Source organism: Astatotilapia calliptera, chromosome 4 (genome assembly GCF_900246225.1).
Source record: "Astatotilapia calliptera chromosome 4, fAstCal1.2, whole genome shotgun sequence".
Lineage (NCBI taxonomy): Eukaryota > Metazoa > Chordata > Actinopteri > Cichliformes > Cichlidae > Astatotilapia > Astatotilapia calliptera.
Window position 1 is genome coordinate 9,946,387 of NC_039305.1, and position 23,599 is coordinate 9,969,985.

At 37.4% G+C, this 23,599-nt stretch overlaps 1 protein-coding gene across 1 annotated transcript in view; it reads left to right on the forward strand.

Moving 5' to 3' along the window:
* Positions 1-4,189: 4,189 nt before the first annotated feature.
* baiap3 (BAI1 associated protein 3) overlaps positions 4,190-23,599 on the forward strand; it is a 50,244-nt gene continuing 30,834 nt past the window's right edge. The window contains exons 1-2 of the mRNA XM_026164500.1: positions 4,190-4,409; positions 15,027-15,172. Coding sequence (XP_026020285.1) covers positions 15,036-15,172 — 137 coding nt within the window. The 5' untranslated portion in view covers positions 4,190-4,409; positions 15,027-15,035. The remainder of the gene's footprint in view (positions 4,410-15,026; positions 15,173-23,599) is intronic.

A 23,599-nucleotide genomic window follows, 5' to 3' on the forward strand; every position in this document is an offset into this window, starting at 1 on the left:
ATAATTCCACCAATTTTGACAAGATCCCTAATACCACTGAGTGAAATGCAGCTCCAGACCACGATCTTCTCTGCTGTACCTGTCTCCTTGAAGCAAAAAGTTCCCATTCGCACTCATCACTTCATAAGAGCTGTTGCCACTGATTTCCTGTCCAGTTATTGAGTAATTTGGCACACATCAGTCTTTTCTCCCTGTTTTCTTTTCTTAAGAATGATTGCTCGACAGCCACCCCATGGACACCATTTCTGGTGAGGCTTTCGTGAATAGTACATGAGTCAAATGAAGGGACAGATGCATCTCTCAGGTCCTCTGTGTCACATCCTTCTTAAAAATGTGACTTTCAGATACTGTTCATCTGCTGCAGATAAAGGCTAAGACCTATTAAATTCTCATTCGTGATCGTGACGAACTCCAATTGGCAGTTTTCTCTGTGGCAGCATAAAAAGGCAGCATGGAAGTAAAAGTTTGGATGTGTCACCACTTTGCCCAGGTCTGGAAGAAGACACAAACTGTCACCCTTGGATAAAATTGCTAAGGATTTTCAGAAACAACCTAGAAACCACCAAAACTCAACCTTGCCAAGAACTGGACACTGCTAGAACACCAGCGTCCCATCTCCCACGTGAAGCCAGTTTTTTATCATCATAAACTGAGGGTGCAGACCAAGAAAAAAATCTTAAAATTCAGTTTCGCAGTTATCCACATGGAAAAGCCAAATGCACTTCGGAGAAATGTTTTATGGTCAGACAAACATTGAGCTATTTGACCACAATGACAAGAGGTATATATTTGGAGGAGTGCAGTTGAGGCTTTTAAACCTCTGATTTCAAGCATGTTTGCAGTGGCATCATGCTCTAGGGATGTTTTGCTGGTACTTTGCAAAGCCCTAACCTCACCTCTATTGAAAATTTGTTCAAAATTTATGCTTAGAAGGCAGGTCCCTGCCAGGAAACCAACCAGTTTAGATGAACTCAATTCTGCCAAGAAGAGTGGTCATATATCCAGAAGCTTACTCCTGACTACCAAAAATGTCTGGTCAAGGTACAACTTTCTAAGGGACATTCAGCAAAAATATTAGTGGGGAGTAAGTATACATTTTAGCTTGTACGTAAAATTTTAACCCTCTGTGAATTAGAGAAAATAAAAGAATCCAATTTGTAATCCCAGTAATTGTTTTTTAAAATCAATAAAGCTGTACGTACCTACTGGATCTGGACACCCTTTATGCAATGTATAATGGATTTATCTGTACAGAGAACGATGTTACAACTAATATACATATGTGCTGAGAATATGACGCTGTTGGGTGGGTTGGGGATTTCAAGGTAACAGTTACAGGAAGTGTATTTTAACCACCTTATAATGGTTGAAAAAACTGACGTTGTTAGTGCAGTTCTCATCAAGAAAGTGCAAGGTCTCGTTCAATGGAAGGAAATGATTCAATGCACTAAATTCCAAGACTATATTGAATATATACTATAACTGCTCAATCATGTGGCATCTGTAGGACTTTAATCTCTTCAAGTGCTGGACTTTGAAAGTCACTTTTGCTTTTGTCTTCCTTTTGAAAAATCCTTCTCTTATTATTTGCCACCAATACTTCAAGCACTTGGAGCCAGCTGGGGAAGTTCGTTAATGATGTGTCCATGGAAACAAGGCACAGGGTCACATGTGTCTTATCACTCAAGACAGGAAAAGCCCTGTGCTTGATTTTTCTTAGATTTTAAAATGATGTCAAAATACATCAAAATCAAGGAACAGTCTACCTTTTTGGTTTTCCTCATTAGTAGATTTGATAAGGCTTTTGATATTATTCTTCCGACTCCAGCTTTGGAGTCCTTGTCAGTCTATTTTTGTATTACTCACAGGAGGCACTTGCAATCAGTCGTGAAAAAAATAGAAAAGAAAAAAAAATGAAGAAATAAATAAATAAATCAAATAAACAGGCTTTTAACATTGGCAATTATCCCATCACGACCCTCCCAGTGATCAAGTATCAATTAGGAAAGGCTTTGAGCAGAAAAACAGCAAAATATAAGATTAATTTTGAAGACTGAACTACAGCTCTTATGTTCTTGAATGCCAATGTGTTTACTCAAAATACAGCTGAAGTGCTCTGGTATTGTTTTGGTTTTAATTGGAATGTCAAGAGGCTCTAAAATAGATGTAAAAACTTTTTTTTGTTTACCGTGATTTGAAATAATATGCTAAATTATTTCCATAAAACATGTCTATGTTTTATGGGCTTTATAGGCTTTATAAACAAAGGTCACTCTTACTTAATTTAAAACCATTGTAACACAATAACTGCTCCAGGCTTTTATGTACATTATTGTCAGTAAACTGTGATAAATGAAATCCCCTAATAAGATAAGCTTTGACTTTGTTGACGCTGATGAATAGTATACATTAGTGAATTGCCAGTCCTACGCTACAAGATGATGCCTGCTTGCACCTTCTGCTATGATATCTATAATTAGAAAAAAGCAATGGTATGATTAATGTTCCTGAGCCAGTTTAAAGCACATGCACGTTCACTCATGTGTCGTGTGAGAAAATTTCTGACGTGTCATAAAAGAAATGACTCCCATATGCTGTGTTTTATCTATTTAACCCTCAGAGTAACATTATATTACTGCAATGAAAAACAGGCCCTGAACTTATTATCAAAGCAGGCGTATTGCCAAGATGTCTAATTTAGCTACATAAAGAAAAGGATTATTTCTATCATTTAAATACTAATCCCACATTTTTAAATTAAATGGGAAATGATTATTAATAATGGATTACCTACAGTGGCCATTATATCCAATTGTGTATTTGTAGTCTACTTGAATTTTTTTGGTTGCAGCATGTTTTCTTTTGTCCCTCTGTCCCACATTGCTCTGCCTGTGGAGAAATTTCATGTTCAACACATAATGTACATTCAGAACTAATACTCTGTATTTAAAAAAAAAAAAAGAAAGAAAAGAAAGAAAGAAAGAAAAGAAAAGAAAAAGTGAAATATTGTCTTTTTGTATGAAAATGAGACCTCAGTTTGAGAAACCTCTAATGCCTTTTTGGTATTCTGCATAGGGCATACTCTACTTTTATTAAAGTCCCGTTTAGGTGCAACAACGCTGTCAGAGCACCGGAAGAGCTAATTAAGCTAAGCAAAGAAAAAAGTACATGAATCTCAATCTGACTGACAGCTGAACTTGCTCCCCTCTGCCGCTGAGAGGATTATTCTCGGCGACATCCCTCAGCAACAGTCAAATGATGCCTTCAGGTGAACAATGTAAACTTCCGAATTTCACTAAAGTAGCTTGGTTAGTAACAATCAGCATGAAACGGGCAGGGGACAAGACATACCTGCACTGTAAATCAGTGTTGGAAAGCGTTCATTTAAAGGACAGAAAGTAGACTAGTAATTTTACTGACTTAAGTGGAATATGACTAAAAAAGTGACTTGAATATTAATGATAAATGATCAGAGGGACAGCACAGGTTTGAGCTGAAATTAAAGTTGGAGACGCAAGGCTGAGATTGTTTGGACATGTGCGGGGGAAAGATAGTGGATATAAGGGGGAAGCATTTTGAAGATGGGGCTGGCAAGCAGGAGGAAAAGAGGAAGAAGTCAGAGGAAATTCATGAATATAGTGATGGAGGACGTTGGTGTGAAAGATAATAGAGGTGATGTGAAAGTAAGGAAGATTATACGCTGGGCCGAACCCTAAAGGCAGCAGCAGGAGGAGAAATAGAAGTAGAAGAAGAAAAGGGTGCTCTTGTATTCTACCCAACTTGTCATCAGAAAACAAATTCTCTGCTAAACCTACCTCACCCCTCAAAAGTTAAAAAATAAAATAAATAAAATTACTAACATAAAAATATGTAGCCTACATTTTTTAAATTTATTTTTGATTTTCACTTTAAGTCGAGGTAGCAAATGTTGGCCATGTTACACGATAAATGATTCGACTGTTTCGTTTCTATTTCCTTTGCCTTATACTTTTTTCTCCTTATCGGTTAACCCGGCCAGCCATATTACTTACTCGTGTATAAACAGTAACAATCAATCTACGCAGTACACTTTGTTTAACGATCGGTTGTCCACAAAACAGTCAACGCTTAATAGCCATACATCCGACCGTATTCAAGGGCATTGAAGTATCGCGGCACTTCCTATGGCCATATTTGGAGTGAGCATCGGTGGAGCGTGAGCACAGGAAAGCATTTCGAAGGACTAAAATGAGCTTTTGTCTGTCGTCTGTCATAAGAAAAAAAATCCAAACGTTGTTTTCACATAAGTTGACTGCGCCGCGTTCACAGAGGGAAGCAGCGTCCTGCTGCAGTGAGCTTTGATTCACAGGAACTCTGACACGCAGCAACAAAAGAACATTTGACACTGAGAAAACTGTCAGGAGACACAGGTAAGGTGTTTTTTTTATTTTGAATCATTTAACACCTTACAAAAATCCCCCTTTTAAACTAATTAACCAAAGAAATTAGAAAAAAATGCGTCACACAGCTGCAGACTCATCGTCATTTATAAGGATGTTAAATTGGCACCTGTTGATCTGCATTTCCTCTAGTTGGAAATCATTTAAAATTAGTCTTTTTAAAGGATGATAAAGTTCTGTTGACGCACTGATGATATGAAAGTAGGCTCTACTGGAATAGCACATGAAGGACGACGTGAGGATTTATGCACTGGGCAGCATTTATGGCATTTCTCGTAAAAAGATCCTGCACAATCTCTCTGCCATATGGCCAAAAGTTGCCCCCACTGATAAACATACAGATCATAAACATGGTGCTGCAAGCTTGATCAGAAGCTCGAGGAAACACTGGTATACATTTAATAATAAATATTCATTTTAGTAGAATTATGTTGGCCTTAAACTCTCACAGGTAGATATGATTGTATGGTATCATCATTAGTATTATCACTACTATGTTTTATGCATGTGGTTTTTATAATTGAGCTGAGGATATAAAGCTGTTTACTCTTCAAATTTCTATAGATACAATGCCCCACACCCATAAAACACACACACACACACTCAGGAAGATAAAGGTAAGTTGGATTTAAACCTTTTGATTTGTTTTTGTTTTTTTACTACTTAATCATGTCAGTTCTAAAGCTTATTGAGCTTATTTGTAATGCTTACTGAGCTTTATGTATAAATCAATGTTCTGTCATAGAGATGTATGTGAAGCGCACCCTCTCTCTTTCTCTCTCTCTCTCTCACACACACACACACACACAAACACCGACTTCTCTGCTTGAAGCGTCTTTTTCCCCAGTGAAAGCCGCAGCAATAGTGAGCTGGTAATTTACCTGAGCTATTTATATTGACAATAATTACATGTACAGCAGATTAAAAGGGTAATAAAAAGGATTATATCTCATTATTCACCATCTGTATAAAACTCGAAGCGCTGGTGGTGTATGAAACAAAACAAAACAAAAACAAACAAACATAGTGATTCTCAATTTTGCAGAAATCATCTCCAGTTCATAATTCCTTGCTCTCTGTGGCCTCCCTTCAGCTATCTCCTTATGAGCCTTGCTGGTGCAGGTCATAGCCCCACTTTAGAGTCATGAGTCCATTAGACATTAATTAATCGTTACCTCTTTTTATCATACAGGGCCTCAGTGGTTATTACTCACAAACCTGTCTATGTAAAAAGCAGCTTGCGCACACTCATAGAGGCATGACAAAAGGTTATGGTAATGCTGTACAAACAGAGTATTCAGATGTTTGGTAGTACGCCATTAATTACAGCCTTTGTGAAGTGTTGCATGTCTTCAGAGAATCGTATTGTAGCTCAGTGTCTTGTAGATGTAGATTGATGTTTTTGCGTAAACTATAGAGCATTATTGCCACTGCATAATAAGTCAGTGGTTTCTATTTTTGAGAGTAGTGTTACTGCTGCTGAGCGCTTTCAGGGTGACAAAAGATGCATTGTGTGTAGTATAATAAGCAGGGATTTTCACTATTGTTTAAATTTTATATTTTGTGCGTGGCTGTCAGTGGTTTTTGCTGCCTTACTGTGCTGCAGACGCCCTTTACAAAAGCTCTCTGCCGTCAATTCCTGGGATTTTCTCTGGCAATCAATTTCCAAGCCGGAGTGCCTGTCATGTGCCTTGACAACACCGACTCTGTTAGCTCCTGGGAATAGACAGCTAAATGTTCAGTGTTTTTTAGGTGAATCATAGATTAGGTGTTATCTGCAGGTGCATACAGGACAGGTCACTACGATGTAATGTCTGCACTTTTTCCCATTGATCCCACTGAAAAGATATTACAGAGAGCTGGCAGTTTAATCCATTTAGCCTTTTGTGTCCCCAAGGGCCAGCCACATAATAACATTCCAGTGACGAGGCTCTTGGATTTGACTTAAAGGTGGTTTTTAACACGGGCAACTCTGCAGAATAATCTACTTAGAGTTATGATATGATCTGAATGTGTAAGCTGCCATGCTTAAATTAAGTTTTGAGGAATATGCAGGTCAAAATAAGCACGTCTTGTTTTATTCAATTACATAAACTGCCACAAAGGGATGGTTAATTGTTCCCTTTTATTTCAGCGACTCAAGGGGAATGTAATAGCATTTCAACTATGTTGATCGAGGTGTCTCTTTAGAGCTGTTGTTAATCAACTATTGCAGAACGCGCTACACTTTTTTGAGGTTATTGATTTTTTATTCTTTCGCTGTCTTTTGGACAGAATTGAAAATATCAAATGGGACCAAGTTAAAAGTTTGAACTGTAGTTATTAGCTCATAAGTCACACTGAAATATTCTCAGGACTGAGCATTAGGTGAACTAATGACTGGCACTAAATAGGCAAATGTAATGTCAGTATCAGCTTTGTATTTTGCAGCATTAAAGTGAATGCATTATAAAACCCAGGGTCTTTTTTTCAGCCCTTGCAGAATTCCATTTACCTGTATTTACCGACTCCTTTCCGCTGCTGTTACCATAGAGACTAACCATCCCTATCAGCAAGTCGCCTTTGGCTGCCGGGCTCATTGGATCTCACAGGAAAGAGACACTGGTGAGCCAGTGTTTCCCTGGCTTGATTTCGGCACCAGTGTAGTGAGAAAGGCATTTGCTTGGCTTTGACAGTGTTTCCTTGGCAGCTGGCGCCACACCAATAGTGGCACGTCGACCCATTTTGTCACTATGGGTTGACAGCCGAGACAGAGTGAAATCAGCTGGGAGAAATCCACTCCCGTAATTGAAATGAGTTCACCTGGGAGACAGCTGCTCTGCGGCGCCTGCTACCTGTCAACAGTCCACGCTTGCCAGTCTGCATGTAGTAGATATAATATGATGCCTGAGCAAGTCTTCCACCGGTGGCGCCATAGTGTGGAAGTTGAAAGAGATGCCTCGGGTATTTCAGCTGTGTGGCCTTTGTAAGATGTCATCCACAGAGCATAACTCTGTTAAATAGATGCTCTGCAATAAAGCTGTGACAAGTGGCAAGTGCACATGAATCCAGCTGGAACATAACATTTATGTTACAATTAATGCTTTTTGAAATTTTTCTAGGCTTGAATTAATTTTTTTTATTTTTGTGATATTAACTGACTGACTAAAAAAAACTTTTTTTTTTGCAATATCTGTTTTTTATACAAATCATATAAATATTTGCTTTACAAGTACAAAGTATCCCATACATACCCTCAGCATGAGCCTTTTCTTTTTCCACTGCACTGTGCTTTCTGTTCCGAATGCTTAAATCTCTGGATAACTGCAAAACTCGTCATTGTCACAGTTCCCTGTGACTTTCCTCTCACCTACAACTCACAATAAAGAACTGGAAGGACTTAACTGTTGTTTCCTGTCAAACACTGAAGAAGCAACATTTAAGCTCTTGAAAAAAGCACCCTGAAAATTAGGCCACGATTGCTTCCTTTATAAGCTACTTTTTGGCAGTCAACCAGGAAACCTAGTAAATTACAAGTGTATCATATGAATAGGAAGCAAACTAAAAATGCCTCATTTATAGCACCACTTGAATATAGTGTGGTCTTTGATTATCATGCAAAAAAAAAAGTCAATATAAGTCAAACAAATAAGTGTTAATAATTGCATTTGTAGGGGACTAGGAGTCTTAATCCTACTGATCAAACATATTTGAACATTGAGAATCTCAAAACCACGGGAAGTCATTCGATTACGAATAACTTTTCTTCTTCGACTGCTTCCTTTAGGGGTCATCGCAGTGGTTCCTCTTCCTCACCATATCCCTAGCATCACCATCTCTAAACCATATATCATAGCAGGTCTTACAGTTTACTCAAATATTGTAAAATATGAAAAAAATAATGGTGTTGTCGAGGCTGGCTGTGTGGCAGGCAGGAGTCGGATCAAAACACAGGACTCTAAAACAAGAGGTAAACTAAAACGCAGCTTTATTGCTGAACTTAAACTAACTACAAAATAATGCAGGTCAAAAACCAAGGAAACCAAAACAACAAGTCTGCTATCGGGATAAATGTCAAGGGAGGACACAACAAAGACAGAGGCAAACTGAGGGTATAAATAGACAAGAGGAGATTGGGGTAGAGTGGAAACATCTGAGAAAACACAGTTGAACTGAATCTAACAAATGAGACAAGGGGGTGCAAAAGTAGGAGGTAAAATAGGAGATAACAAACACTGGGATCAGGACTAAGACATACAAACTTGAATGAGAATTAAAAAGGGATCCCAAAGACAGCACACTGAGAAACCAGACCAACACAGGGACACGACAGAGGAGACAGAAAGGCACACAGACATACTGACAAGCCTAGGGCAGACTGGACAGGAAAGACAAGGATAGAAGGATAGAAAACAAAACTCAAAGAAAGACAAACACACAAACAAACAATATAATACTTCAAAGGACAAAATATAGAAGTTGAATGTTTCATTTCCCAAAAGAACAGAATCACAAGTCCACAACAAAAATTAGTTTTAATTAAGTGCTGGCTCGAAGTGCCCAGGACCAGGAAAGATTATGTGAGGATATTATAGTCAGGAGTTAAAATTACATTTTAAAAACATGCAATCTTTATTAGTCCTGTTGTAATTGCTGGCATGTCTATATGTACAATCACCACCACTGATTCAAAACAGCAAATTTACGCCTTATCGCTACCATTTTGGGAAACATCGAAAATTGCTAAGTGCGTCGAAGTAGAGGAAATTCCAAGAGTTTCCCTCTGTGGTGCACTGGAAACAAAACACTGATGTTATCTAGCAGAGAAGAAGTATCAACGCTTGAGTCTAACAAAGTAAAGTGTGAATTCTCCATGTGGACAACAGATGCCAGCCTCCAGGATCGATAGCATACTCTCCTTTGGCACAGTCAATGATGCAACTTCTACCCCGAGCTTCTGGCTTACTCCGAACCGGAAAGCCGACTGCATGCTGCTCTCTCTGTGCAGTTGGCCTGGTGCACCGACTGACAGTCACACACACAAATACAGTATGTTTCATTTTCTGGATTCATTTGGTGTAAGCAAATTCAATTCAACAGGCAACCTTCATCAGCACCATCCTAAAAAGACAAAAAAAAATCAACATTGCCAGTAAAATGGGTGCCATCAGCTCAGAATCTCTTCCCACATACCCACCAAGCTAATTATCCTCTAACGTTGATATTGTGTCTTGTAAAAGTCAGAACAAACCCTTCCCCTGGCTCACTCTGTTTCTTTCTCGTCGATGCGCAGACACTGGCTGTCAAATATTGAAAAGGAGTCTGACTGTTTGAGGCTGTCTGACTGTCTTCTGAAACAACTTCTCCATCAATCAGACCCTCTCTCCGTTGTGTCCTTGTCATTTCTTTTTTTGAGTGTTCTGTCTCTTCTTCTTTCACTGTTTTTCGTGGCACAGACACTGTTGCAGTTGCACAAAAGCCACTCATTCATCCAGGTGGAGCTGCAATCTCAGTCCCTTTTATACAAATTTCACATCAAAATTTAAAAGCCATAAGCAGTGTCGATGGGAAGATGTGAAGGGGATTCTTGATACTCTCCTCATCAGTTACTAGACAGATACAAGCTGCGTGATTAATGAGGTTGCAATCATTGTAAAGCCTTTTGACATGAAGAGTGAAATGAAAAGTAAACACAACTATAAACTGTTTTGCTGCTGCGGTGATTACAAATGTAATGTTAGTGCTCAGAAATGTGGCAGCTAATAAGTGTGCTGTGTTCCTGTGAAAGTTTGGTAATCAACATCAGTTAAGGCTGAGCAAATAATATTCTGCTAAATCACAATTTTTCATATAATTCAAGTGAATGAATGACAGATAAGAACTGCAGAGGCCTGAAGGTATACCCCTGTGGCTGATCCAGGCACAAAAGAGGGAGGACAGGTGGTGATCAGGCAGGTAACTATTAATCACGTTTCCAGATGTCTACCTCTGAAAACCTCCTTATGACTTTTACATCCTCTAGATCAATCTTGCTGACCAAAGCTCATTTCCTGTCATGTGCTGTCTGAGGTAAACAGTTCAAAACATGGTTTGGGCTTTTAAGGAGAGGTCAAAGTGGAATGCTGCAAAGAAAAGGCGTGTGCTGAATTCATAACACAGTAAAAAAAAAAAAAAGGTCTTAATATGGTCATTTAAGACTATTTTACTTTGTTGCTTGCCACTCTTAAAACTCCAGGAAAAACCAGTATGTTAACATCAGAGGTGGGACACACCAGCCACCACAAAATACAATGTGATCACAATATTTTGACATTTTTCAGTATGGTAAGTATTGCAATAACATATAGTGAGATTTGTAACCTTCTTCAACTGCAAATGATGTCCTCAAATTAAAAGTTTGTCAATATCTGTTTTATCAAAAAGATAAAGCTGTCTCATTTGATGACACTGTCAGCAAAACCTGCCATAAATGTTGAGTTGAGTGCCCTTAGGTTGTCCTCATTGATAAAGACTAATTCAGAATGACAGCAAAATGTTGGCAATCTGTCTGCATTTATAAATTAGATTGTGAGATATGCAAATAATTGCTATCTCTTTGAGGAGGATTGCTGTCGGTCCAAGCCTATTTAGTCACCACAAGTAGTGATCGGTACCAGGATGTAAAAAAAACCCCAAAACAATTCCATGTAATTACCATTTAGCCACCAATTTATTTATTTTTTAATTGTGACTGATGACTCCTGTCACTGAGCCATTATTAGGAGCTAGCTTTATCAAGCTAAGTGTGTCCGATGTTGGATTTATTTTGTTTGTTTGGTTGTCTTTTTGGGCCGAGTCAATTTGCTAACGTAATCTCACAATAGTGGTGTCTGAGATGAGGCTTCTTTTTCTTAGTATTTAAATTTATTTTATAAAATATAGATATTTAGTGTCCTTGTATGAAAAGAATATCACCATGCAAAATATCACAAAATGATGCTCTATTGATATTTTTCCGGTACCCCTATTATGGATCAGTAACAAATTGATATGATGTTATATTTTGCCTTTAGAAATTGGTCAGCAAGGTTGAAATTGGTTAGAGTGTGTGTGAAACTGAAGACTGGAAATAGAGTGAAAAGAGTTAACCGTTCATCTGATATCACTCTACAAAACAAGACAGGAAATGAAATACAGCAGGATAATCATCGTCTCTTGATTGTATTTTTAAATAATCACTAGAGCCTAGAATCACAATTAAAAATAAAACATGTTTAATCATCCACACCCTAACTTTAATATTAAATTGCAAGCATTTGTAGATTAAGTCCTAATAAACAGCACGTGCTTCCGACATACATAATGAAGTTCTTTGCTTGACTAAGACAAAAAAAACTGAAGCTTAAAAAAATATTTTTGTGTGCCATAGTTTTGGAGCAAACTGTGGTTATAGGCTAACCACAGCTGATTTTTGATATTCTTGATATTTTAAGCTTTATATTGTGGTTCCTTCACATATTTGTGTTATTCCTTTACATGGTGAAAATGACAGCATGTGATATTTCCATCCAGAAGAATTTGTTTGATTGTTTGGCTCTGCACGGAGCTGTGACAGCATATGATATTGTTATTAGGACATATAATTTAGTTACACTTGAATGTCACTATGAAGCCAAAATGAGAATTCACTTTATGGCAATTGGCTTTGAGAGAGAACTACTCAGTCTCAGAGAATCGCTTAGCAACACAGTGCCAATCTCTTTCAGGATGTTGCATAGGCTCAGATTTCTAAATTCATATTTCATACTCATGACAGCCCGAGGATAGCTTTCTTTATATATGCTCAGATGCCATTTTTGAATTTGTTAAAAAAAAAAACTGTCATGTTATGAAATAACTATATAAGAAATTAACTATTGGACATAATCTTGTTTAATTAAATGTATTATATGCAAACAACTCTTAGTTATTGTTTGCAAAGATAACAGTCAACCTGGTTTCATCCTGTGTAGCTCAGCTGTCCACTCATTGAATGCTTCAGTAGTGTGTGTGGCATAGCTTGATGAATGGCTCCTTAGTTCAATAAGTCTAATTAATGCTGTTACAAATGGGTCATTTACAAGTTAAAACATTCATCATCCAGAATAATTGAATGACCAAGGTCAGTTTGAGATCACTAAGTTCCTTTAGGGGATTTTGTTTTGTTTTTTACCCAGATGGAATTAATAAATAATTTTTTGTGATCCTGACTTTCTAGCCAAAAGACAGATGACAGGACTGATAGCACTTGTCCCAAAAATGAATATAAAACGACAGAAAGCAGCTGGTAGTCTTCTGAGCTCCAACCTACAGGGAATTGCCAATCTCTGATTTCTCAAAATCCACCTATCATTAGTCACCACATTCCGTAATATCTGTTTTGTGTAATGTACATAAAACAGAAGGTAAAGGCAGCCAGTACAGTTATCAGTCTGTGAGCTAAGCCAAGAAGAGCAGCTGAAGCTGCCAGCATCTTATTTACTAAGAGACGCAACACTTGCTATCAATCTTATTAATCAAATTTAAGCGACAAAACAATAACGTTAATTGCCAAGAAATGCAAAACAATCCTGTGTAAAAGTTGCAAAATCTCGAGATGTTAAAATTCCCATTCATCACACAATGCTGAATCCCCCAAAGTGCAGCTACATCATAGCTACATCAGCCACCCATTATTTGTCTATATTTTGCTAGGAAAATTGGGAATATAATCTTTATTTATTAAGAGATTTATTGACCAATAGTGTTCCATTGTGTGTTTTTCTTTCCGTTTACTGCACTGGCAGTATGTTTGGGATTATTGTTAAGCTGAAAAATGAATATGTTGCCAATCAAATCAGGAATTGTTGGGTGGATCATGCACATACTGCTTAACATTTGAACTAAAGAGTTCAAATTTGCACTCATCCCTCCATAAGATCTCATAAGTTCTTGTGTAATTTGGCATACCTCAGAACAAATTATACTTTTGCATTAGGCACCTAGTAATAACGTGCCTAAAGGAATTAAAAATCATTTTTTTAAGTTGTCTTATTTGTCTATTTTAAGTCAACATTAAGTGGCTTAAACAAACAAACAAACAAACAAAAACAAATCAATTCTTCGAAAATGGTCAGGTATGAGAACTTGAATAATTACGTTTACATTAATATTTACTGCTTTCATGTAAACTGGTTTTGATTATGCAAGATGTTTTCCCCAGTCACTGCAGGCAGGGTTAATAACGGTACATGCTAGACAGATTAGCAGCAAATTAAAAGGAAGTGAATAACACTGATTATGTTGATACAATAGTAGTTGATAAGGAGTGGGATACATAAGTATTGTATGTAAGAGAAAGTCTGCCCAGGTCTATGTGTTATATATTTGTCAAAATCATAGCTCCATGAAAATTTATGTGTGCCTGCTGAATTATTGTGACAGCCTGTGCAGACACTGACTTCTAAAATGTATAACAGGAACAAATACTTGGTTAACGTGTGTATAGCTGTCGGTGTTAGTGTCTGCAAGCGAGTACAATCCTAGTCTAGAACAAAGTGAACAGTCAGTTTGTACTTGATGTACTGGAAGCAGGAAAAAATGTGGATGACTTAGCAAAGGAGCAAATTATAACAGCAAGCAGCAGGGTCAAAGCAGCTGGTTTTGTGATATGCAGTTGTTAGTACCTAATAAGTACCTACTAATTCCCAAGAAGGACAAATGTTAAGCCCATTATAGGTTTTGGGATGGCCATAGCTCACTGACGCCTGTGAAAAGCTAAGGCTGGCTCATATTGTAGTGTGAACATGGTGTGATGATCTGGCTAAAGTTCTGCTAAGAAATCCTTGTTCCTGGCATTCATGCAGATATTACACTGCCAACTACCACTTACCTAAAATGATTGTAAACCAGATACCAGATACCAGTAAAGTGGAAACTCAGTCCAGTCCACAGATCTCTACCTCTTACTCACGTCTGGTTTCCTGACACGCTAGAAGATCAAGCGAAGTCTGCGCCTCGAGGAATCTGAACTGTTTTAGCAGTACGATGTAGAATTGCATAAAATTACATCCGCACAAAGACCAGGTCTATAATTAAGACATTCATTTCCAAATTTAGTTTCTACGTAACTCATTATTTTTTTAACATATATTTTATGGTTCTTTTAATTATAAAACATCTTTTGTGACCATTACTTTTATGCAGCCTTGTTTTTCCACTCTCTCTTTTGTTTTGCATATTTTTTTACAAAGTGCAGTGGAAAAAATAGGGTTCAATTGGCTCTGAGCAGGCCAGACATAAAGGTGAAAGATAAATTGCATACCCTGCAGCATCGGTTAGGTGCAGACAGAAATAGAACACAGCTCCTGTTGAGGAAGAGAATAATTATGTTAAAGGTGAAAGAGGGTGATTATGCAGCTGATTAAACTAAAAGAAGCCTTCAGACCAAGTGTATTTCTAGAAACAAGTAGTTTTATGAATATTGTCTTGTACCTAAAATCAAATGTATTATGACAAACCTTCCCAGAGTTGAGCCTGCAAATTACTAACTCTCAGGGGTTGCAGCGAGTTGCAGAGTCTTAACATGTGCTTCCTGTCTCCACTCTGCAGTGAAACATCATGACTACGCTGCTGGACCTAAAAAGTAGTGTGCTGAGGCAGGTGCAGAGGAGCCAGTCGCTAAGGAGCCGAAGGGAACCTCCTCCTCCGACTGCCAGCAGCCCCCTCACACACTGTCCTGATCCCTTACCTCGCAGGTGAGTCAGCCGGATGCACATACATGTACAAATAGTACCACAAACAAATAAACAAACATTCAATCATATATGTTCACCGAGAATAAGATTTCCATACCCGCATTCCACGCCACCTCTGGGGAAAAGGACTTTTGTTAGGCAGAAAGATCGACCTGGAAAGGATGTGCAGCAAATTAGGGATATTAAAATGTACCAACGAGTGAAGAGAGTGTCAAGGTGGAGTACATTGAGAAGCTCGTGAATGATGAAAATGAAAAGATGGATGGATGGATGGATGGATGGATGGATGGATGGATGGATGGAGGAAGGTTAGTGAATCACGTGGTTAAAAAGATGGTTGGCCCAGGTAACACATCTGTGCAGGGATGGAGATGTCTAGGAGAGAGGGCAGTGAGCTTTTTATTCAGACTGTTTAACACAAAGTTGGAGAGTCAGAGGATGTTTGAGGAGTGGAGAAGAAGTGTACTGCTGTTGATTTTCAAGAACAAGGATGTGCAAAGGAATAAAATGGTTAAGTTGGTTAAATTTTGAGAATATGGGAAAGAGTTGTTAAAGATATGTTAGAAGAGTTCAGTGAGCAACAGTATGGCTTTATTCTGAGAAGGAGCACTACAAATGAAATATGTGCTTTGAGGGTGTTGATGGAAAAGTATAGAGGTCAGAAAGAGTTGCGCTGTTTCTTTGTGGATCTAGAGAAAACATATAGGATAACATGAGAACATCTGTGGTGTTCTATGAGGAAGTCAGGAGTGTAGAGAAGTATTCTGTGCAGGAGATGTTTGAGGACAGCAAGGCAGTGGAGAGGTGTGTGATAGGAGTGACAGATGGGTTCATCAGGCATCGCCTCGGAGCCCCTTTTTGTTTGCAATGGTAATGGATAGGCTGACAGTTGAGCTAAGTCTCTGTGGACTGTATATTCATAGACATTGTTGTGGTCTGTCTGAGGTGGAGGTATCCTCTAGAGAGAAGACAAATGAAAGTCAGGAGATGCAAGACAGAATACCTATGTAAATGAGAGGGAGACAGGTGTTACAAGAAGCTGCAAGGAGCAGAGGTAGTGAAGGTGGATGTGTTTAAATGCTTGGTGTCGACCATATAAAGCAACTGACATTGCACTAGAGAGGAGAAGGAGAATAGAGTGAAAATTTACAAGATAGTAATTAGAGACCTGCTGTGATGAATGATCCTGGAAGAGTTGAAGATGTTAAGGTTTTCAGTGAGAGCAACCAGAACAGTCAGGATTAGAAATTGGTATATCAGAACAGGTTGAGTGTTTTGGAGGCAAGGTTAGAGAGGCAAGGTTGAGATGGTTTGGAAACACTGAATATTGAATTGCCAGAGAGGAGGAAATGATGAAGACCACAGAGAAGATTCTAGGATTTGATGAAGAAAGGCATGCAGAGTTATCAATAACGTCTATCTAATTTTGGGTTATGTTATAGCAGCCTTCAAATCTAATTATGTGTAAAAACAAAATGTTGCTAGGCAACCAGGCGTGCAGCAGTAGTAGTTTTACATTAATTCCTTTGGGGTCAAAATGACGTACCCGGCAGTTTTGGGTAAAAGTGTTCATAATTTTTTTTTATTTTGATCCCACAACCGCTAACAAGATGAAAACGTGCTTATCAGGATAGAAATGTTATGTCATAGGACAGATCACTCCAAACAACTTTGCATTGATTTGTACGAACTTTTCATTCCAAGGGGGAAGTGGGCCTTGACCATCCTTATCACAGCCCCCTCCCCTCACTAGCAGCTGAACACTTCAGCAATCGTTGAGATTCATACCACTGAACTACACTTTATGAGGAATTTAAAAGTGAGTAAAGGTCCCATTTAAAAAAGAAATGTAGCATTGTAGTATTAAAAAGTTACTGAACTACCTGATCTTTTCTTTTAAAATGTGTGATATACTCCAGCCTCCGCGCAACCCAGAATTGGTTGCATGGTTATTTTACAGCTTCTGTTTTGTTTCTCACTATGGCAGAGAGCTTGACAAATAGTTTTCTCATTTACGTAACTGAAAAAAGTGCATCTTGATTTTATTTTGTCTTTTTTTCCCCCTGTGGTATTGAAAATGGTGTCAAGGATTTTCCTGGGTATCCGTGTCAAGTTTAAACCCTAGTCCCAAAAGGTTCATTCTGTTGATCCGGACGTAATGTTTACAGTAGCAGAAACATTTAAATCCTAGTATTGTGAAACCCTAGTCTCCTGTGGATACTCAAGAGTTACTCAGCGCACAAACATGACAGGTTTTGCAAAAGCCCTAAACACCATTACCATGAGGCAAAAATAAATCTCTGCCAGATGTAGAATCAGATATATAATGCTCATGATAATCTCCCTAATGATAAGCGGAAGTCTCAAAGCTCATTTAAGGAAAAAAAATAAATGTTTTTTCCACATTTTGGCACCTGCAGTGAAAGCACAAAAGACATAGTTCAGTTGCTTTAAACTAGACCTCTCCAAAATCACAAAACACATTTAATAGATGTTGAGTTTTCCCTCATTTAACAGTTTCCTATTACAAATTGAAACACCTGTAAACAACAACTTTTAAGTAAAACCTTTACTGCACTGAAGATCCATCCACAAAGACTGTAGAGTCAGGATTTGACAAAACTCCATCACGCTTTATATCCTACTGTTAAATAATTTGCTGTTTGTGACTAACTGCAGATACTTTAGTCTTCCTCAGCTTCATCGCAGTTCTTTCTAAGTAACTACAAAACTAGCAAGAAAACTGAGACCTTATATATTTCTCTTTTGAAGGCACTGTATTCTTGAGTGTATGAAAAACATTGCCTGGTTACTGTGGCTCTGTTACTGTCATGGATATGTCTGTATAGAGTTATGAGGATCATTAACGTAAAAGTGACACATTCACATGACAAAAGCGCCGTGATGGTGACAGTCTGATGAAGCCAGTAATGTTATAGATCCTATTTCTGAAATGAGATTATGGTAGATAGAAACCTTGTGACAGGCCAGTGAATATGCTAACCTCAGAGCTTTTTTATGCAGATAGCCAACAATAGAAAACTAAATGGATAAAACCTATCTGAATCTCTGAAAGGGCACATTAATCTAAATCCAGTATTTTAGTCACCCTTTAAGCCAGTATAGACAGTGGTTGCCCTGTATTGTTCATCTTCATGCCATACACACATACATATTTATCTATACTCTGCAGTATATCCACTAGATACCTTGTGATGTTTTCTATTTTTTTCTCTCTCTTATAATGCCATTTTTAATTAATTTCTTAAATGTGTTACCATTAGCTTATGCTAGTTATGTTAGTGGAGTTTAGTTTTTTCTTCGCAACAAGTGGAATAGGAAAAAAAAAGAGTCATCTGATTTATTTCAGTCGTGTTTTGAAGCTTTATATAAAGCCAAAAGTAATCGTATGAACCTGAGGTTTCTATAGCAACCTAAACACAGGCTGCTGCCGTGATGTGAACTTATACTTGTAATAACAACCATTTCTATTTTTAACATTGAAGATAACCTCAATCGCTGCGTTGAACACTAATCGAATTTGAATTTGAAAGTGTGATGCTGAACATACAGATTATTTTTGACGCATTTTTCACATACATTTTAATTCATTGTATTTTTTAAGATAACTTAAAGAGGTTTATTGATTTAGAATTTTAATATTTTTAAGCAAAATTAATATCACATAATAGAAGCTGATTTGTGCTCTTTATTAAAGACCTGATTTATTGTCTTCATTAAGCAGTGATTCGACCTGACAGTATCGCACCTTTCTCTCATTTCCCATGCCAGCTTCTTGGTGCTGCAGCTTCCCCACTGAGTCTCAGCTGTGTGCATACCCTGAGCCCTCATCATTAGAGTCAGGCTGTTGATCTTTGTTATCCATTCAGACGCCTGCTGACCTGGATGCACTTTCACTTTAATTGAGAATTTGCAAATGAGGCCGGGTGGATTTAGGCTGCTCCATCCACGGTTGTTGACCCAGTAGTACAGTCGGCTGTCAGAGCCGAGCAGAGACCTGCACATCGGAGGTGAACTTTTTAATTCAGTAGAGCAAATTATGTTTTACCTCTATGTGAGCTGGTTTTTTTAACAATGTGGAAAAGCACAATACACTGTCAGCAATCAGCTCGACTGGCGGTACAGCATATAAACCCACCAGGGTTTATATTTAAATTTATATTTTGCTTTTTTGTTGTTGTTGTTGTTGCTTGATTACTTTGCTGTCCACTTCCACATCCGTCAAGAGAAGTAGTCTTCATATTTCACACTTGCCTTCACTGTGTTTTGAATCCCCAGCTTGCTTAATGGCTCTCACTTCTCAGTGTCACGGTATCGAGGCTCTCGTTTTTTAATAATGCAGAATAACACAGTCAATTGAGAGTGACATTAAACAGAAACCCCTAATGCAATAAAAGTCAACACCTGCTATTGCAAAGTCAGCCAAGACTAGTATATTTTTAATTTTTGCTTTACAAGTCCTTGAAACGAGCAGGACCTACCATGTTTTACTTTATTTTCCTGACTTCCTGGCTGTCTTCCCAAAACCTAGAAAATCTTAGTAAAACTTTATTTCTTTGTGTAGTAATTAAATTTTAAAAGAGCTCAGTAAAGTAGCTGAGAATCTCAGCCTTTAGCATGTCAGTCAAATAATAATACTGCACTTATTTGAGACTGCTTCCAGCATCACATGAGTAGTTGTTTTTGCATTCAAACAAGAATTTAGATCGTATTGTGGGAATAACCAACCAGGGATGGAAAGTAACAGAGTAGTTCTGTGCATGCACTATTAAAAGAGGCAGTTGTGCTTTGCACTCTGATTTGGATAAATATTGTAAAGTTGACTGTTTTACAAGCTCTGCAAAATGTAATATGGTCTCCTAAATAGGTTATTTAAACATAGGATATATATAAACATCCTAAAGTGTATTTGTTCCAAACAGCTCCACCTGTCAAGTATCAGAGGAGGATGAGCCAAAATGCAGACTCCTAGGCAGACTGAATAAAAAAAAGGAAAGCCCTTTATTTCAGCTGATACAAATCCAAAGAAAGAAAAACAGAATCCAAAACAGGCAGAAAACACATGGGGAGGAAAGCAGATGCTGTGAGGACAAAGGGTACACATACACACTGATGGTGAATTAGGAATTTAAACACAGTTGGGAAAAAATGAGACACAGGTGCACACAAAACAGGGAAACACACACAAGAATACCCATATGGAAAAGAAATAGTAAAAACCTATATGTGATTACTCATGAAAGTGGCCACTTTCATGAGTAAATCATATAAGGCTTACATGATTTTCTCATGAAAGTGGCCACTTTCTCATTACTTTCATACATTGTTTTAGTAAGTATCCAAAACATACAAGTTTCATTATATAATTTTTCAAGGGATCTTATATCTGTTTTCACTCTTATATGCTTTTCATACAAGTTTCACACAAGACAGATACAAACTTTATAAGATTTATATATATCTTTTCCATATGGGTAAGCTTGGCACAGGGGAAAGACACAGGAGGATAGACAAAAAGGAAACACAGAGGATAGGATTGTAGGATTTTGTACTACACTGTACAAAAAAAAATCCTAAAAAAACCCAGTAATATTCCAGCAGCTGGGGCGCCAAAATAATACCAGAAAATAACAGAAAATAACTTTCTCATGAAAATATGGTTATTTTCAGTAATGACAATACAGTTTGTTGCCCTAATTTTACATGGGATTTTGCCTTTTTCAAGTGCTTTAAACATTAAATTAAGAACATTTTAATGTGATTAAACAATGAAATTATCTATAAACAAGGTCAATGAATGCGGCAATATGAATAATAATACTTAATTGTACAGAAATATACAGTTAACAGTTGGTTTAAATAATAAAGGATTGCATTCATATAGCGCTTTTTGAGAACCTCAAAGCGCTTTACAATTCCACTTTATAATTCCCCTCTGGCCATCACCAGTAGGTGAAGTGTCTTGCCCAAGGACACAACGACCGAGCGTGTCCGAGCCGGGGCTCAAACCGACAACCGTCTGATTACAAGGCGAACTGCCAACTCTTGAGCCACGATCGGCCTAAATAGCAATAATACCGGTAATAATTATTATTTGATGTAAAAACAGTTTATAAGAATCACTTTATATATTTTTCTATAGCATTACATTTGAATTTAACAGTTCAATCTTTCAAATAACGGACAAATATTTGTGAAATTATGATACATTTTTGAATGTATTTTAACAATATAAATATGCATATGTAAAGACAGATACATTTAAAAAACAAGAAAATTCTGTTTTATTACATTTACAGTGATTTTATGTTAATTTACATTTGAAATGTAAAATCACAGTCTATTTATGTGAATTTAATGATATTCTAGAAGAACAGTACAAAACTGTAAAATACACAGTAAAATACTTTTATATTACAATTTTTTTTTACAGTGTATAAACAGTACTAAAATATAGCAAAAGCTGAATCTTCAAAATACTGGGGATAATTGAGAACAAAAAGCTACCAAACAAAACCCACAGACCATGACACCACACTGATCAGGATAAAATTTATATACGGTTCCCGTAGGGAATCCTTATATTACACAAGTTCCAAATAATGACCATATGTGGAAGTAGTCACAGTGAGACAAAATTTTAGGTTTCAGAAGTTAGGCTTTAAGCGTTTCTTTTAACTCTTTACACTATTGAGAGGCAATATTGTAATCATTTCAGATAGCTTAACCCACGTGTTTACATTTTTGTTTATGAGGGACAGCGATTCACAGGAAAAGTAGCTGATGGGTTGCTCCAACCTCCAGAATAATAATGATCAAGTTTCCTTGATTGGTTTCCTCAAAGTATGTTTTGCTGATCCTATTTTTGTCCTTCAGTCAAACAAATTTTTTAACTTTAAATCCTTCTCATCACATACAAGGTCTTCAATAATCAGCCTCATCTTATCTTAAAGACCTCATAGTACCATATCACCTCAATAAAACCCTATCCTCTCGGATTGCTGGCTTACATGTGGTTCCTGCGGTTTTTAAAGTAGAATCACTACTTTTTTATTTTTGCATTTTTCTAATGCCTTTCCTTTAACTGATATAAATATCAGAATGTATCTTATATCACAGTACATATTATAATTGTAATGAATGAACATGACATAGAGTGAAACATTGTTGCACAAGGATGTTTCATGAATTAAAATGAATTAAAATGTCAAATTTAATTAGCCGGTTTCTGGCATTTAGAGCATTCTGGATCAGATATTGGAACACTTTGAAAATTACTCAGTTTGTAGTTAAGCTTTAGTTTAGTTTAAAGTTCAGTTTTGGATTTGGTTTTTAGTTGTGGGAGTTGTGGAAATTATGAAAATCTAAAATACTACCAGACAGGCAACCTCTAATGCACATTTAGTTGTGTCAGTAAGCACAATGTTACAACGCTTGGTCAGCACTTGTAAGGATTGCATTGTAGTACGCTGGGACTCCATTTAACTTCATTTTTCAGTGGGCAGGATAGTTCCACAGAATTAAATAGCTAGACTTTGGCCAACTGTGAGTTTTATGAGATCATGGGTTTGTTGCAGATGTGAAAAGATTTCCTGGTTAATGTTGTATACCCTCACTGGCCACTTTATTTGGTAAAACTTGCTAATACTGGGCTGGTCTCCCTTTTACCCTCAAAACATCCTTAATTTTTGGAGATAAAAGGGGTGATCTGCTCTGATACTCATCAGACCGCATCATGTTTTTCCAAAGTTCTTTTGTCCACTTTTGAATGTCAGCCTCACCTTCTTGTTCCTAGCTGATAGGAGTGACACAGTGTGGTCTTCTGCCACTATAGCCCATCTGCTTCCAGATTCAACATTATGTTTGAGTTAATATTGGCTATCCAAAGCAGACTGGCCATTCTTCTCTGAACTCTGGCATCAACAAGGCATTTTCTCTTTCACTGCAGACCAGTAGATATTTTCCCTTTTGGAGACCATTCTCTGTAAATCCTAGAGATGGTGGTGTGGGAAAAAAACACTGACAAGCCTGTCTTCAACAACAATCTTGTCACATTCAAAGTCATTTATTAAATGACCTGTTATCCCAATGCTAATTTTGGGTTTGATCTTCAGTCGGTAGCCTTAACCATGTCTCCATGCCTAAATGCATTAAATTGCATTTTTTTTCCCTTAAAAATAACCAAATAACAACAGAGAAGACAAATCAAACACAAAAATAAACGTGTAAAAAAACAAAGTGGTCCCACACATTTTTACAACATTTGAAATGTTATAGTGATGCGCTATTCTTCATGGTAATGAGACATGCTGTGATGCATGGCCTGGGGACACTAGCACTAACAAGAAGAGATGACGCAGAGCAGGACGTGGCAGAGATGCAGATGCTAAGATTATCATTTGGGTG